Source organism: Candoia aspera, chromosome 3 (assembly GCF_035149785.1).
Source record: "Candoia aspera isolate rCanAsp1 chromosome 3, rCanAsp1.hap2, whole genome shotgun sequence".
In the NCBI taxonomy this organism is placed as follows: Eukaryota; Metazoa; Chordata; class Lepidosauria; order Squamata; family Boidae; genus Candoia; species Candoia aspera.
In genome coordinates, this window is record NC_086155.1 from 114,491,428 (window position 1) to 114,509,006 (window position 17,579).

Here is a 17,579-nt window from a genome sequence, read left to right on the forward strand (position 1 = left end):
CTGCACCTACCTTTCCGTGTTTTTAGCAGGTCTGTATTCTAATTCAATGTGAAACCTGAACTAAATGAGGCAAATTGGGGTGGGGGATGGGGACTGAGCAACTAATTTGCTCTGCTCTGAATTCAAAATCTCCCTGGAGCTGCATACAGGATATATAGCTCAGGACCATAGAGTGCCTGATGCAAAAGGTGGCCCTGCGCTCTGAAAAGAGTGCAACAAATTTTCGAAATACTACTTTTTGGATGCTTTCTACTATACTAAAATGAGCGGTTGAGAGGGAGGGAAGGTCTGCCAGCAAAGCAGAGTAGTCCTGCAATCAGACAACCATCAGCTGCCCCAATCTAGTGCTTTATTTATTTATTTATTTATTTATTTATTTATTTAATTTATATCACTGCCCATCTCCCCCAATGCAGATGGATGTGGAGGAAGCATGGGAGAGAACCCTTTAACCATCTGGCCACTCAGTTTCTCATTGCTCATCTTCAGAAGTAGTAAGAGGAGGTTTGTGGTTATTTCTCTCCTAAATGGCTAGAAGATGATAAATTATTTCATGGAAAAGATCCAAGCCATTTACAGTAATGATGGACATCATTATTCCTGCCCTGCCCAGCCCCATCCCTTCCCTTGTGTTCCTTGACCTCTCTCCCTGAAATCTACCATTGATGTTCCTCACTATAGGACCCAGCTTCAGTATAGATTTCATTATATACTGGCTCAAAACAATAAACAATATTGGCAATTTTAAAAAGTATCACTATTTTGAAAAGCATAGTTTGAAAATGTCTGCGCAATTTCTATTATATTTGTTAACACTTCATTCCTTGAGGGTTGTTTAGCTTTCCTGGAAATGCTGTCCTTTTCTAGTGAGAAGCAAAAGAAAATGAAAAAGATATGAACAGATGCAAGTCTACTGTATCTGCTTTTATGAAATTCGTCATGCATCTGCCGCTTACAGTGGAACAAATAATCCAGCATAGGGTATTGATGTTGGCCACCTTGTATGGTCCTAGACTTAAAGGCAGGTAGAGAAGGTGGTGAAAACCCTGGACAAAATGGCAAGTGCTGATTCTCTGAAAGGCAGAGGGCTTCATTACCATTAGCTCTTCTAAAATATGCACACCTAATCCTGAGGAGATTAGTAAGTGGAGCATGACTTTGGGGCTGATGGCATCAGGGCAAAGCCAGATGTCCCCTACCAAGATGATGTTTGTATTTCTGTGATATGTTACTAGAAGGTTGGTAGAAAATCATTCCTGTGACTTTTTGGAGTGTGCCTCAACTTGGGGACTGTTACTTGATAACATCTGACCAGTGTCCCCAGCATGAGCATGTTTTGTCTAGCAAGCAATATTGTTAAACCCCATCACAGTTCTCAGATTCTGTTTTAGCGATGCAGTTGGCTTTCTTAAAAATTAAGCATTCAGTTGTCAGTTTCTCTGCCTTCTTATGGTGACCACCAGCCAAAAGTGAGCCTTGTGCTCCTATTCATGCCACCTCTCCTATTCCTTCCTTTGGCTTCCCTTTCCAACTTGCTTTATTCTACCCAGTCCACTGCTTGCCCATGCCCATCTGGCGGCTGCTGTCTTTCTGCCTGCCTGTGTCCTGCCAATCTTCTTCGGTGGCTGCTGAGCTGTCTCTGTGCCCAGTGCCTGCTTTTCCTCAGTCTGTCTTCACCACCTCCTGCCTGCTGGCTGCCTCCCTGCTCCATCCACCAGGGTCTAACTTCCTCTTTTTCACTCCCTGTTGGTTGAACTGGCTGAAGTAGCAGTGTGGTCTGAGAGAACACATTTCATTAGCTTCACTTGGGAAAAAGGCTATTCAGTAGCTGGGTTTTGGTCTCCTAAGTAGAGCAGAGAAGAAGAAGAAAAAAACCCTGGAACACTGCAGCTGAGGCTGTCTCTATTTCACTGGACAACTGGAGTGGGATGAATTCTGTGATGGATGGTTGAGCTTCAAAATCTCTGCTTCTTTCTATAATTTATCTGGGTTTTCTGAGCAATAGCCACGGATTGAGCAATATCATAGGGGGTGGGTGGAATTGGGGCAAGCAACCTTTGGCCTCATATCCTTCATTCTAGCAGGACTTGAAACTTGCTTTTTTAAAAAGAAAAAGAAGGGGGTAGGGAAAACATCTAATATGGAAACTGGATTTACAGGAAAGAGCAGTTGACTCTTCGGTGGCATAAAAAATGTCAGTCTAAACCTTGTATGTATAAAGTATGTATAATGTATAGGTTGAAGGTGCAGTTTGTTTCTCTACTTATGATCTGTCCTTTCCTTTTCTTTTTTGACTTTAAACGCAGAAATGTTCTTGTTGCCCAGTGTTTTACTAGGATTTCATTCTCATACAATGGTCCACTTCTTTATTAGTTTACACTGGTCTCATTTTTTAAATAATGAAAATCACAACTCTTGTAGCCAGCCAGAATTTTCAAAACAATTCTGCTAAATCTCATCTGAACTTCTGGGGTCAACTTCCACCTTCTTGATTTGCACCAAATTTCACAGTGCTGGAATGGGTACTTTAGATTTTGTGAGTAATAAGAGTTTTAGCTTTAACATTACAGAACAATCAGAAGATGTCCATGTTACCTATTATAAAACGCCTGCACTGTAACAATCCTTTGGAGCATAAGATAAAGGTTTCCAGCGATAGCAAAGCAGAGAGGGCACTTATGACACATTGGCTGTCTCCACTTTCAACTTTCTTGAATAATATTATCCTGAAGTAATTTAATCATGATTCCCCAGGCCCTCCTGTTTTGCTTTTTTCTCTCCTTGTGCATTTCTGCTCAACCTTATAGTCCTTCTCTGTTCACCTAACAAGCTAACCCAAATGAATGCCTAGACTTCTATAGGCCCACATCTCCTTATTCCCTTTGCCGTTCTCTCCTCCCTTTCTACTGATTTCAGTTGGGCAAAGTGGTTGCATCTGTCTTTCTGTCTTTCTAGAAACTAACGATTTACCTCTATACCCTTCCACTTTGGAACCTTGCAATGTTTGAGCTATCCTTTGCCATTAAGGCCCTCTGCTTTCAACCTATTTATTTTTATTTATTTATTTTCTATCCCGCCCTTATTATCTTTATAAATAACTCAAGGTGGCAAACATACCCAATACTCCTTCCTCCTCCTATTTTCCCCACAACAACAACCCTGTGAGGGGAGTTGGGCTGAGAGAGTGACTGGCCCAAGGTCACCCAGCTGGCTTTCATGCCTAAGGCGGGACTAGAATTCACAGTCTCCTGGTTTCTGGCCGGAGCCTTAACCACTAGACCAAACTGGCTTCCTAATCTAATCCTTGGGTTTGAGCACCTATTGCCCTGCCTCCTGTCTGTCTGTCTCTTTTTGTTTTTCTGGTGCTTTCAAGTCTTTTTACACAGATTTTTCTCTAGGTCGAAGGGCTGATCAAGACTTTGGAAATGTTTTGACATCATTGCTATTTGAATCCAGTTTCAGGAGATTCACTGGCTGAGAATTCTCAAACAACTGTATCTGTGTTAATAAACATTATTCTAGTTCTTCTACTAAGTGATTTCTGGGTTGGTTTGATTTTTTTTTTAATCAATCAGCATTCCTAGTCCTAAAACTAGCACTGGCAGCATAAACCTCTACTTTTGGTTCCACATCAACCCTGCTGATGGCTGGAATGTACATCTGGAATGCTCCCTTCTCACAAATAAAACGTTCTTTGTATGGAGCTGTAGTGATGGAAGCATCCTAAGAAAGTATCCAACCTGTTCACCAGGACAGCCACCATGTTATACACTTCAGACTCTTTTTTGGCTAGGCAGAGACACTAGATCTAAGATTTTACTGTGCACTTTCTCAAGCATATTTAACTACTTCCTCAATTAAAAAGAGAGCCAGTTTGTGTAATGGTTAAGGCATGAGGCTAGAACCAGGAGACCATGAATTCTAGTCTGGCCTTGGGCACAAAGCCATCTGGGTGACCTTGAACTCGCTCTTAGCCCTAGGAAGGAGGCAATGGCAAACCACTTCTGAAAAACCCTGCCAAGAAAACTGCAGGGACTAGTCCAGGCAGTCACCAGGAGTCAATATTGACTCAAAGGCACACACACACACAATTAAAAAAAGATTGAGAAGTCTGAGAGGGATATGGGTGGCGGGGTGGGGGGTGAACAACCATTGAAGCAAAGCAAATAATGAGATTTTGGGAAAAAATATTTTTACCTAGGGACAAGGAAATGACAAATTGACTACAAAATTATACAATATGTTTTCCCAGACATGGGAAATAGATTACTTAGGAAAACCAATATAAATGAATTTCAGTAGCAGTAAGCTCCATGAAACAAAGAACAATACATTGCTGAAGACCACCAGGACAGGGAAATTGATGATTGTCCCATACCAAATGGCTGTGAGGGAACAAAGCTTTTCTTTTCTTTTTTCTGGCTTGTATTAAAATCCAAACTAAAATATTTCGAGTTTCTGATGCTAAGCTCTGCTTTGAGGTAATCATTACTGAGCCCTTGAAATTCTTTCCTAAATTTAACCTTTAATTTAGGATTAGTCTAAAAATATTGCTGTAGAAAGTACCACCAAATAGAAAGTACCACCAAACAGTACGTGAAACAGTATGTAAAACAGCAGCAGAAATTCCAATGAAGATAATACTGAGTTTAAAGCATATAAAGACTCTTCCATTTACATTTTCTGTTGTATTGTTTGAACTCTTTGAAATCATAAGATTTTAACTGAAGCTTGTTTAAATAATGCTTTGCTATCTCTTCCTGTTTAGATAATAGTAAGGAAAACTGCTCTGAAAATGAGCTCTTAAAACTGGTATATACTACTGAGGGCAATGACTTTCACAAACTCTTAAAATTGTTTATCTCACACTGTTCAAGTCAAGATGTTGATTTCTGATACTGTTTCTATATGGAACAAAATCCATGATATGTCAATTTCTTTGTAAGGGTTACAGTCACCAGATGATAATGTATTGTGTATATTTAAAACAATTACTTACATTGCCCATTCTAGTTTTTCATTTTTTATGGAGTTATACAGGGCCTGAAACAAGAACATAGTATTATCAGAATATTTCTGAATATCATCAGAAAATTATACCCATCTATAGATTGTATCTATATTAACCATTATTTAATTTTTTTAAATGATAAAACTATTTTTACAGTTATCCTATATTAAAATAAAGGTCAAGACTGCACTTGCTCAGCATTCTGTGTACAAAAACTATCCAGACACGTAGTTGAATTTTACTTCAGCACTAGGCCACAGGACAGCATCCTCTACTTCCAGGGACAATAAGCTAGATCAGTTTAATTTAGAACAAGTTGTGCAGTAGACACTGTTGTTCTTGAACACTCCTGAGCGGCCTCCGCTGTTTAATGGCCAGCCCTATAATTTTGAAGATCTTGCTTATCCATTATGTGACCATTATTCAGAGTATTTGAGCAATGAACCATCAAGACAATTTATTTTTTTAAAAGGAATGTATTTTACTATCAGGGGAAAGCAATAATGAAATGAACATGTTTCCAGAAAGCTGTGCTGCTATATATGAGTAACCTTATTCTCCATTCGCTTTAGGTCCCCATGACCTTCTATGTAAATGAAATATGCAAGTAGAAGAAACAATCTACAGGAAGCAATACAAAAAGTTTCCAGTCATGCAGAATGGCCATGCAGTCTATGCCACTATTAAGGTGATAAATATAAATTTATATCAAACAGCTATCAATTGTTGAAGCAGGAAACGTATTCTAGGGTGATCCTGAATGAGTGGCAGTGAAAATGCTTACTACATAATGGTTACATGACAAAGTGGGGTTAGGAATTAGTATGTAATTGGAGGACACACATATCTGGCAATTGCATCATATTCTGATACTTTATGTTATCCATTTTCCCTCCCGTGTACTCCCATGTACTTTTTCAGAATGTAGTAGGAGATGCATCAGTTTGAATACTCCCACATGAGCAACTTCCTACTTCCACAAAAGTAGTGCATTAAATAAAAGCTAGCTTTGGAGCACCCTTAAATCTTTTCGTGGTAGCTTTCAAAAGACAGAAAGTTTTAACATGAAGGAACACTGAATTCAGTGCTTTCTATACTTGTAACCTGAAGTGGTAAAACACTTTTTTTTATTAGTTGTATTCAGTTTTATCAGTCTGAAGGCCTCCATATGTCTTGACCTGCAATTTCCATAATCTCCAAGCATAATGTCCATTAGTTATATAAATTGGATAATAGGGATTTTAGTCCAAGACATCTGTAGGATGGGGTGACAAGGGCTGATATAGACAATTTCTTCAGAATGAAAATGAGAATATGCAGGAGCTGTATATAAGCAGTGGTAGATTAGCATCCATTACTGTATGTGTAGTATAAATGGAGTCTCAACTTCAGGCACCTGTGTTTTTATCAACCATAATGACTCATTTTGGGGTATAGCATTACCTTTAACAGATCCTTTGCAAAATCTTTCCCATCATTTAGTCCATCCAGATTTGCTGTAAACTGTTGGCAGGACATCTTTTTCCCAATATTCTATAATGCAGAAGAGCAGATCACTGGACACCTTTTTTCAAAAAACCATAATATTTTAAATAATATATGAAATATATTAATATTCAGGCAAATGAGGCAGATGTTTCTCATATAGCAATATTTCTCTGCAGGAGATTAGGTCCAAAGTACAGCAGAATGGAAAAGAAAGAAAAATGATGGATTCCTTTTATAGGCAGCCATGTTTTAAATGAATCAGGTTTGCATGTGAACATGAAGTGAATTAGAAGATTCTTTTCTGGATTCCATTCCTGAAAACTTTCATGAGAAATGAGAAAGAGGTTTCCTTATTGTAATCTCACTGGCCTCTTCCTTACAATCAGTTTGAAAAGCCTGATCTAGTACTGCATCATGCAACTCCAAAGTATTTAATTGATAAAATATAAAAAACAGAAGCTTACTTGGGGGAGTGAGGTGGGGGAATGACTTAAGCAGTTTCAAACAGTTATAGTCCCTGTTCACATATTGCTGAGATGTTCCTGTAACATATCTAGTTTTATTTCTTTATACTAGATATATTAGATACCTTACAATAGGGCTTGAAAACATTCAGTTCAGGGAATCGCTTTAAATACACTTCCTAATCAAATTAATTTAACAAACAGAAAAACTTACCCAGTCCAGCCTTCTAATGGTTTTGAATGATTAAAACATTCCTGTGTATGCACAGAACCTGGGTTTTTAATTGATGCAGAAACCTGAACTGTATTGATCTGACTTGGCAATTCAGTTGATATATATAAATTGGATTGATTTTCTAAATAATTCAAACAATTGGATAGAATCTGACTGATTTTCTGAATTTTCACACAACCTTAATTCATATATTAGTGCACAGGGTGTTGCTGGGGGTGATACCTGAGCAATCATGGGAACCATAATCTTAGGAGGCACTTGTGGCTTGTTAAATCTGAGCAAAAGTCACAGCTGGCCTCCTGTAAATAGTATAGATCATGTTGAAATAGGGTGGTATGGGTAAAACTACAGTATTACAATTTGCTATGCCATTATTCCCAAAGAACTATGCTGAGTAAGTATCTTACGCTGAAATGATAGAAGGGGAAAATACAGGCTGGAAATAAGGAATATAGTCCAGAATATGAGTTTGCCTTTATGGTCACGAGGATATCCCAGGATTTCAGGAATCACACTTTGTCCTTTCTTTTCTTCATCTTGTTTTATGTGCTTAATTGTTATTTTATACAGCTATAGTAAAATACATTTCACCATACAGATAAGGAAAATGGTTCATTTGTTTCTTATTGCCTGCCTTCTATGTTTCTGAAGAAATTTACAGACCTGTAAACTTCTGGGTTGTTTCACCAGATGGCAGCACTACCCTAACTTTGTCTGTGCTTGGAAGTGATGCAGGGCCAGACCTAGTTAATAACTGAATGTGAGACCACCAGAGAATCTGAGGCCTGTAAGGTAGACTGGAAAATTGAAAAACAGATAGGAAAGAGGTAATGACACACCACTTCTGTGCTGTTGCCATGTAAACTACATGGAGGTGCAGGAGGTAAATTTGACTTGATAGATGAAGTAGATGTAATATAATGGCTCATTATAAAGAACACTAAGGTCTAATACCTGCTAAGCTGAATGTGTTGTTGTTAGGGATGTATAAGCTGTTCCATCCATGGAATGTCTGTTTTCAGACGATTGATGCATGGAGTGAAATCTGCATGCTTCATAGGGTTTGGTTCATCAGAACCCAGAATAGGAGTGGCCTGCTTTGAGCAGAATCTGAAAAGCCTGATATGCTATTGTGGAATTAAAAGCAATATTTGTAAAGTTACCTTACCTTGGAGATTGCTGGTGAGGGGGGGGGGATGTTCTTTCTGTTTGTTAACTTTTAAGAAGAATTTAGATGTGCACACATGCACTCACTTGAAGCAGTTCATTTCCCTCTTTCATACTGCAGCTTCTTGTGACCATATAATAGTACACCACCAGGTGATCATATTGGAAGAAGCTATAAGATGAAAAGGGTTCCTGTGCTGTTTCAGACAAGTGGGTGAGTATGCACAGGATCCTTTTTTAAACTTAAAAAAAAACACCACACACCACTTGGTCACCTCCAAGGTAAGGTACTCTCTCCTCCCTCTTCATGACTTTTTACAGAAATTTATTTCCTGTGAAAGAGAGGGAAATGTTAATGGAAATCTCACAGGTATGTGGGAAAGGATTGAGTCTAACAATAACAGCATATGAAGGGACATGCTCTCACTTTTACAGGGACATAACTGTAAAAACAGCTATCAATAATAATTAACAGTAGAGAAGAGTGGGGAACTGTAAACAGTGTTACATAAAATCATTCCTACAATCAATTTTTTTGTTTTTACTCCTGAAGCATTACTTACAAACATTAGGATAAGTATTTTATGAATGGATGAAACATGGCAGATTTAGCAGACATTAGTGCATGGATTTTGAATTTTTCATCTTTAAAACCTGATTTTAACAGAAATGCTCCTTACTTTGCTGTCTGTTAAGAAGTGTGATGAAATTTACAGCATTGGTAACATCTTCAATGGGAACACTGATGTTAAAATTCAGGCAGACAGTCCAAAGATTTTTTGAAAAGTATATTCGCAAGGAATGATGGTGGTTCACAAACGTTGCCACTCTTTTCAAGAGGCTGGCAACAAAGAGTTGGGGTGAACAGTGAAACGAACAGTGTTTCCACATGAAAGACTGATATAAGCACTAAGACTGTACAAAGCATTTGAACAAGGTGCTTTACAACATGTGGAGACATGAACAAAGTATCTTTCCTTGATTTTTATAGAGGTGCATAAGCCTGGTGTATTTTGCAAGACCCATACACCCATTGCGAAAATAATTTCCAGCTATCTAGGAGTGAAATGGTTGTCAAACTATGGCTAGGAAGTTTTCTCTGACATTCAGTCAGAATCTGCTTTCTTCTGACTTAAACCAGTAACTTCATGTCCTGTACTCTGAAACAAGAGAAAGAAGACTTGACCATTTTTGTAACACCCTTTCAGGTATTCAAGATAAATGTATTTTAACTTTATTTTAACCTTTAATTTTATTTTATTATAGATTGCTATCATTTTAAGATAGATTATGTATACTTTCACAGAGCATCATCCTTGTACTGGTCTAAGACTGAAATAAACTATTGAATCGGGTATTCAAGGACTGCTGTGATATTCCCACTGAGTCATCTTTTCCCAGAGCTATATATCCAGCTAAACATCCCTCTCTTCATAGGGCTCAGTTTCTAGTTCTATGATCCTTTTTGTTGCCCTACTCTGAACCTATTCCAGGTTCTCCAAATCCTTTGTAAAGTGTGGTGCCCAGAACAGGACCCAGCACTCAAGATGGATTGGATAAAAGTAGGGTAGAGTAATGTGGCCTAACACTGAATTTGCCTCCTTTGGCAGATGGCTCATACCAAGTTTGCAATCAGCTACTAAGGTCTGCAACCTGGCAAACCTAGACAGCATCGGACCTTGCCAACAAAGGTCTGTATAATGAAAGCTATGGTTTTCCCAGTAGTAATGTACAGCTGTGAGAGTTGGACCATAAGGAAGGCTGAGCACTGAAGAATTGATGCTTTCAAACTGTGGTGCTGGAGAAGAATCTTAAGAGTCCCTTGGACTGCAAGGAGGTCAAATCAGTCAATCCTACAGGAAATCAACCCTGACTGCTCATTAGAAGGACAGATACTGAAGCTGAAGCTCAAATACTTTGGCCACCTAAAGTGAAGAGAGGACTCACTGGAAAAGACCCTGATGCTGGGAACGACTGAAGGCAACAGAAGGAGATGGCAGAGGATGAGATTATTAGATAGCATCACTGATGCAATGAACATGAATTTGAGTAAACTCTGGGAGACAGTAGAGGACAGGAAGGCTTGGAGTGCTATGGTCCATGGGGTCACGAAGAGTCAGACATGGCTTAATGATTGAACAACAACTAAGGTCTGCATTGTGTGCGTTGTGTGTGTGTGCCTTCAAGTCAGTGTTGACTCCTGGCGACTACCTGGACTAGTCCCTGCAGTTTTCTTGGCAAGATTTTGGAAGTGATTTGCCATTGCCTCCTTCCTAGGGCTGAGAGTGTGACTGGCCCAAGGTCACCCAGCTGGCTTCAATCCTGAGGTAGGACTAGGTTACTAGCCTGGTGCCTTAACCACTACAACAAATTAGCTCTCTAAGGTCTGCATTACCAAGCCAGGTATCCCCATCACTTAAGTGACAGGTCTAATTGGCATCAATTTGTTTCAAGTCCTCACAGTAGTGAGTCAACAACTCCTAAAGTTGTTCTTTGTCTTCTTGCAGGGCTCAGCTACATCTTACTCTGCAATACTGTTTTTCCTTCTGAAAACTCATGAATCTCTTCCACAAGTATGTGAAAACTGTTTTCTGAGTTCCAGGGGTAAGCAGTACATATTCTAAGCCTCTTGCTTCTGCTATCACTCCTATTTCCTGAGCTTGTTTCTTGGTCTGATTCCTTCCCCTATTGTGATAAATCTTCATTTTTTTTCATCTGAAATGTGGCCACTCATAGCTGCAATAATTCTCCTCTTCAGAATCTGCTAGAAGTTTGCACTTGCTGCAATATATACCCAACTGTTTTCAAGCAGGAACACAAACATATTGTAGATCATGACTGCAGAATCACATCTCTTTATGTTCTATTTTCTTCTTTTTTTAGATTTCCCCACTAGAAAACATCAATTTCTTGTTCCCTTCTCAGGCTCTGAAGTCAGTGTTCACTTTATTTGTGCTGTATTGATAAATTAATTAAGAAGTATGCCAATTCAATAATACACAAATCTTGATTTTAATGACCTTATTAGGTGTGTGCATCCAATTTTCACTCAAGTTTCAATACCCCAGGAAGCTATAAGATATGTGTATTAATCCATGTAATGTGAGATGTAACATTTCATTCACCTTCCTGTTGTAGAAACCTTTAGAAGTTAGGATCCATGTATGTATAGCACAAATAATTCAGTTTTAGCCTCAAAATGTACAACAAAATAATGTTTAAACTTTCATGTCCAGTAATCAAATAAAAGCCCCAATGAGAGCCTTGAAGACCTGGTTGTTTCTAAAGGCTCTGGCCCAGGACATGATGTGAGCCAATTAGTGTATTTGAATTGTTTGTTGTTAATTGTCATGAGTCTCCCTATAACAGTCCCCACTTCCCCACCTTGGGCATGGTTATTTCTATTCTTGTTTTAATTTGTATTAACTCTTTTAAGCAGCTCAAAGTCAGGTATGAGTGGGTGGCCATAGAAATCAAAATTATACATAACTACATGCTTACACAGCCTTAGTTTGTCAGATCAATTCTGGGCTGAGGGATTCATCCAAGCAGACATTCAACAAGTACAGCTTCCACCATCACTGGACAGAGATATCCCCTGGGGAAAGTATGTCTGATGCATCTCTCCAATGCATGGCATTTCCCTTGAATTCCATTTCTTAAAGTAATTGGTCAGGAAGAAATTCAATCACTGTACAAGCTGAGGACTGGGCAACTGCAGAATATAGGTCAAGGTCATTCCGCTGAATTGCTTTGCTCTTTGACAGAGTAAGCACCATCTGTACAGCTTCATTTGCATGAGATTAGTGAATTAAATGTATAAAATCTCAAAGAAAAAGCATTTGTGTATAAAAGCTGGATCAAACACAAAGCAATATGCTGGGGGGCAAAAGCAAGAATCGAGCTTGACAGAAAGGAGCCAACATTATTCCTTTCACTGGCATCTGGTGACACTGGATTAATAAAAACACACAAGAGCCCTAAATATAGGGGATTGTCATACATTTACAGTGTATTCTTTACATACTGCAATCAGAACTTTGGAAAGTGACAGTAGGCTGTATAAGGAAGACACTGTAGATATTTTGCATGTTAAAAGTGTCAATTATCAACATAATCCAACCTGAGAAATTGTAAAGATGTTTGACAAAAGGATATATTTTGATTTAGAAGGAAAAAATGAGATTAGAAAGATTATAAACTATGCACATTATTTTAGCTCTCTAAGAAAGAAAGCTAAATTTTCTTCCTTTAGCTAGCTAGCTTGTTTGTTTGCTGTATTAGTTCATATGGCTGCCATTAACTCTGGAAGGCTAACTGGATTAAAAGCCCAACCAGAAACAAAGAAAGAACAATAATAGAATAATGGTGCCTAAGGGCAAACCTAACTCAAACCATAAAAATATACAGAATCACAACAGTGGGTTCACTCAACCTCCACACTCCATGCCCGAGATAATATCCAGGTCTTCAAAGTCTAATAAAAGGTCTTCTATGTGTTTCAAATGAAAACGATTAGCTATTTCTTTACAAGACTTGGTATAGAAATCTACCTTTGATCCAATTGTGATGTTATGCTACCTTGTACTCTGTAATTTTTTGATACATTTTTGGGGGTTTTCTAATATGTAATAGATTTGTGTTTTAATAAAAAGAGAGGAAGATACCGTTTGACTCAGAACGCTTTAAAGACAAAATATAGTTTAAGATGACTCCTGGGAATCTTGCAGAACACTTGAAAGAAGAAAGAAAAAAGTCTTAACTGTGCCTGGTAACTGTTAAAGGTTGATAGCTCAGCTAAAAGAAAGATCCACAAAAGGAATTTGTAAATGTAGAGCAATCACTCATATACTGTTTTTTTTATGAAATAAGCCTCAAAACAGATGAGTTAAGTCATCTAGCTACTCACCAATCCCCCCAAAAGAGATGAACATTTCAGTCATCACCTTATCCCAATATTATCTGTCACCATGTAGCAGCACTTTGAGACCAATTTTCAGTATCTAGTAAACTTTTGGTCAATAAAAATAATAACCTGCCCACCAACATTAAATAGCATTAAGACAATATAGTAAATAGCAGCATTACACTATGTTTTTGTGTGAGCTGACATGTGGGAAAGACAGAGTATGTGAGACAGTAAAAACAAGTGAAAAGGGAAAAAACTTTGTTCAGGAAGATTTCGGTGTATGCAGCTTGTGGAAAGTAACAATTTTGATGTAGATACAATGAGACACACATGACTTCCAAAACAACCAAACGTTCTCATGTACAACAGATAAGGCAGCAAGACACTATGGAAAAATACCAGAAGATGTGAGAAAAGAGCCAAGATGGATCTCACCAAACTTGTATGGAAGGTATAAAAATGTATGCAAACAATAAATGTTGCTATCTGGACACATTTCAAACTGTTTCAGGTTCGGGTATGACATGGAAACAACATTGATCACATTTTTCAGTGATTTTGGACAAGATTGGAAAAGGGGGAATATGACCCTCCTCGTGTTGCTTGATTTCTCACTGTCCTTCAATATCATTGAATATTATACTATTCTGGGCCACCTCCAAGATTTGGGCAGCACTGTTCTAAATTAGACCTTCCTAAAGAGACAGTTGCGGGGGGGGGGGGGGAGAGATCATGTCCTACATCTGGGGAGTGCTGCAAAGTGTGACACTTTCCTTGCTCCTATTTAACATCTACATGGGTAAGTTAATCTATCAACATGGGGTCAGGTATCACTGGTATGCTGCTGATACCCAACTTTCTATCTTGACAGTGGGCCAGTTAAGTGATACCATCAAAATGCTGTCAAGGTGCCAGGAGAATGTTCAGGCCAGGATGGGGAGGAACAGGATAAGATAAGACAAAGGGGCTCTAGGTTTGTAAGCCACCCATCTTCAGAGAGATACCATCTTTAATCCAGGACAGTTATGCTCCCCCCTGCAGAACTGATTTGTATCTTGGGGGTTCTGGACTCACATCTCCTACCTAATGAGTAGGGAGCAGCTGGGGCAAAGAGGACCTTTCCACAGCTTCACCTTGGGTGCCAGTTATGAGCCTTCCAGGAACGAGAGGCTTTACTCATAGATGCTCCTTTCTTAGTTATCACTGAGTTGTATCATTGTGGAGTCCTTGGTGGTCTCTGAGCTTAGTTGTTTTCTTGCAGATGTTTCATTGCCCAACTAGGCAACATCTTCAATTGTATAATTGCAATGTGTTCTACAAGGGGGTGCCCTTGAGGAGCTTTTGGAAACTGCAGCTGGTCCAGAATGCAGCAACTTGAGTAGTTATGGGCATGCCATGGTACACACATGTAACACCTCTACTTCAAGAGCTGCACTGTTTACCAGTTGGCTTTTGGGTGCAGTTCAAGGTACTGGTTGTCCCCTTTAAAGCTCTTCATGGTGCAGATCAATTATACTAAAACCAAGATCTTAATTTTTGTAAACTGACCAAGACTAAATGCAAGGCAGTTAAATAACAATAGAGCATGTCAAAATATTTAAATTCTTGGCCATAGTTTCTCCCAGCTCTACCAGAGTGCATCAAAATTAGGTAGTTCAAAAATCAGTGGCAGGAACACAACTTTAATTTTGCCAGGGGGGACAGCATATTCCAGCAGTGCTAAAATTATATGGAGCTATTTTGGGACCATTTTATTCCTTTTCCCCTCTGGACTGGATTCAATCTAAATTCTTAAGAACTACATTCCAAGTGTCCTCATGTGTACCTAATGTGGTACTAAGGAGGGAGGCTGATCTGACTATATGGAGCATTAATTGCCCACTGGCTAAAGGCATTTCTGTTTTTTTAGAAGTCTAGATTATTTGATTATGGTGGATAATTACAAATCAACATGGAAAAGATCATCCTTGCAAAAATTGCAACACTATGGTGATTCTGTTGATAGATTATAATAGAATGATTACTACACTTGAGCAACACACAAGAGACATGGAAGGCCAGAGACTTGGAAGGCCAACTGGACCAATCTGCCCTACCCAGGAATGTGTTTCTGAATAAAACAAAAGTAAAAAGCTCCCTTTTTTAGGCAGACAAGATATTTAAATCAAATAACTGTTCCCAAACACTAATATTAGCATGTTTTAATGCTCTCCCAACAGCTATACTTGAGTGTAAATATTAAAATGTTCCATATAAGCTAAGATTGTGCCCTTGAGGTGAAGGACCATTGGATCTACAGCCTGCATTCTGTCTGTTAAATTCAACAACCCTTGATCACCTCAGTAATGTAATTACAATTTTATGGCTAAAATAAAGAACTGACTTCATGGTTCAGGGTCCAAGTACCTGTGGGATGTCTTCTCTCAACATCTGTCCACCTGATAATATCAAATAGGGTAGGCTTACCCTGGGTCCTTTCTCTGAGGAATGAACATGCAGACACCTTGGAAGCATGTATTTTGAGATATGACACACACACATACACACCAGAATGGCCCCTTCCTCCTGCCTTAAAACATGGCTACACCATGATGCCAAAAGGGCTGGGATGTTATGACTGCTCCCTCTGGTGAGGAAGGGTATTTTAATGTTTGGTCCATTGAGTGTGATATTCCTATTTTTAAATCATTTTTACATGTTTTGTTTTTTCTTATTAATTTGTTCTATTCTTATTGTTGATATCGCTATACTTAATTATTTGTTTTTAATCTGAATATACAGAGATTGGAATTGTATGCTACTCAGAGTCAGCTTTGATTGGAGTGGCTTATAAGCCTTGTAAGTAAATGAGTAAACATAACTAATTTCAGTAAGTCAAAAAGAGTTTGAAGAGCAAAGTTGAGGAAAACTATATGTTGCACACATTTCCTTTTTACAAAGTACACTTTAATAGTAAACAAATTTATTGATAAAAATGTTCTAGTGACTGAACTTACCACCTGAGAAAGGTTAAACAAGAAAAGTAGGAGATCCAGGAGCAGGAGAGAAAGAAAGGAGAAGAAAGCAAAAAAAAAAAAAAAAAGAAATTAATGTCAACATGTACTATTGAATATTTACAATTCAAAGAATCTTCCAAAACGTACACCTTCATCATACCACCACAACTACCTCACTTACAAAGGAATTTGGGATCTCAAAAGCTCCCTGCCAAATCTCCTCCAGTTGAAAGATTGTGAGAAGTTGTCTCTGGTAACTTATGCCTAGTTCTCACAAATAGAATATGACATGCTAAATTTACTTCATGTTTGAGCAATTTTAGCAAAAACTGAAATTTCTGTTCACAAACAAGGTTCTTCTGTGAGAGTGATCCCAGATCATCCACAGTTACTTTCCCATGTCCAGTGCGAAGACATCACTATTCTCTTGGTCACTAAGACAGGAAATGCCTGCTTAGGTTCTGACCCACTCATAACTATGAGACTACAATTTCTACACTAAAGGGCACAGTATTCCCAAAGACAGAGGCAATTCCACGGTGGCCTGTCATGGAAGAGCAATAGGAAAAGCCACAAGTCATGGAACAGTCTGAATGTTTCCACGGGGGAAGGAAGGAAGGGAAGTCTGCAGATAAAAAGCAGGGATATCAGAAATGTCTCCATAAACAGAATGGAAAGAACTGTGCAGCAGAGTGAGAGGCCTGCTGGTGAGTTGGTGATTCTTAGGTATCCTATAGGTTTAAAGTCACTGCTCTCTTCCAATAAAAGGCAGGGAGGTGAGGTTCAAGGAGAAATGGACACCAGGATCTGGGAGGCTGGTATATCGTTGTGACTGACACCTGACACTGAACAAAAATGAAGGTGAGAGGGAAGCAGAGAGAGAAATCATTCCGCAGAGAGGGCTTCAGCACTTAAAGTTGAATTCCTGTGTATTCATTTCTATTTGTGTGGTGAAATAGGATCGCCACCCTTCTTTTGCAGGGGTGCCTCAACCTTTCTGACTACATGGCAAGTGATACTTCCCCATGATTGGAATAGTTGTACCTTTTGATGTAATGGGTACTAATTTCATTAAGTTTGTTGTTAAACATAAGAATTTAATAAAAGGTACACTTTCTTAAACAAGATAAAAAAGCTTGACTTTTTAAAAAAATATGGGACACAGCAAAACTGACAGATTTACCCATCCCTGAATTATTTCTCTCTAATATAATTAAGCTGCTGGATGAAATCATTGGTTGTTCTGGGCTAAAATGCCTCTCATATATTTCTTTTTATCTTTTTTATTTCTCTAAAAATCTGAGGAAGG

General features: G+C 38.6%; 1 protein-coding gene across 1 annotated transcript in view; it reads right to left on the reverse strand.

Moving 5' to 3' along the window:
* Positions 1-17,579, reverse strand: part of PSD2 (pleckstrin and Sec7 domain containing 2) — an 83,266-nt gene that overhangs the window by 17,872 nt on the left and 47,815 nt on the right. The window contains exons 8-9 of the mRNA XM_063300185.1: positions 6,455-6,544; positions 5,000-5,043 (exon numbers count right to left, since the gene is read on the reverse strand). Of these exons, the coding sequence (XP_063156255.1) occupies positions 5,000-5,043; positions 6,455-6,544 (134 nt within the window). The remainder of the gene's footprint in view (positions 1-4,999; positions 5,044-6,454; positions 6,545-17,579) is intronic.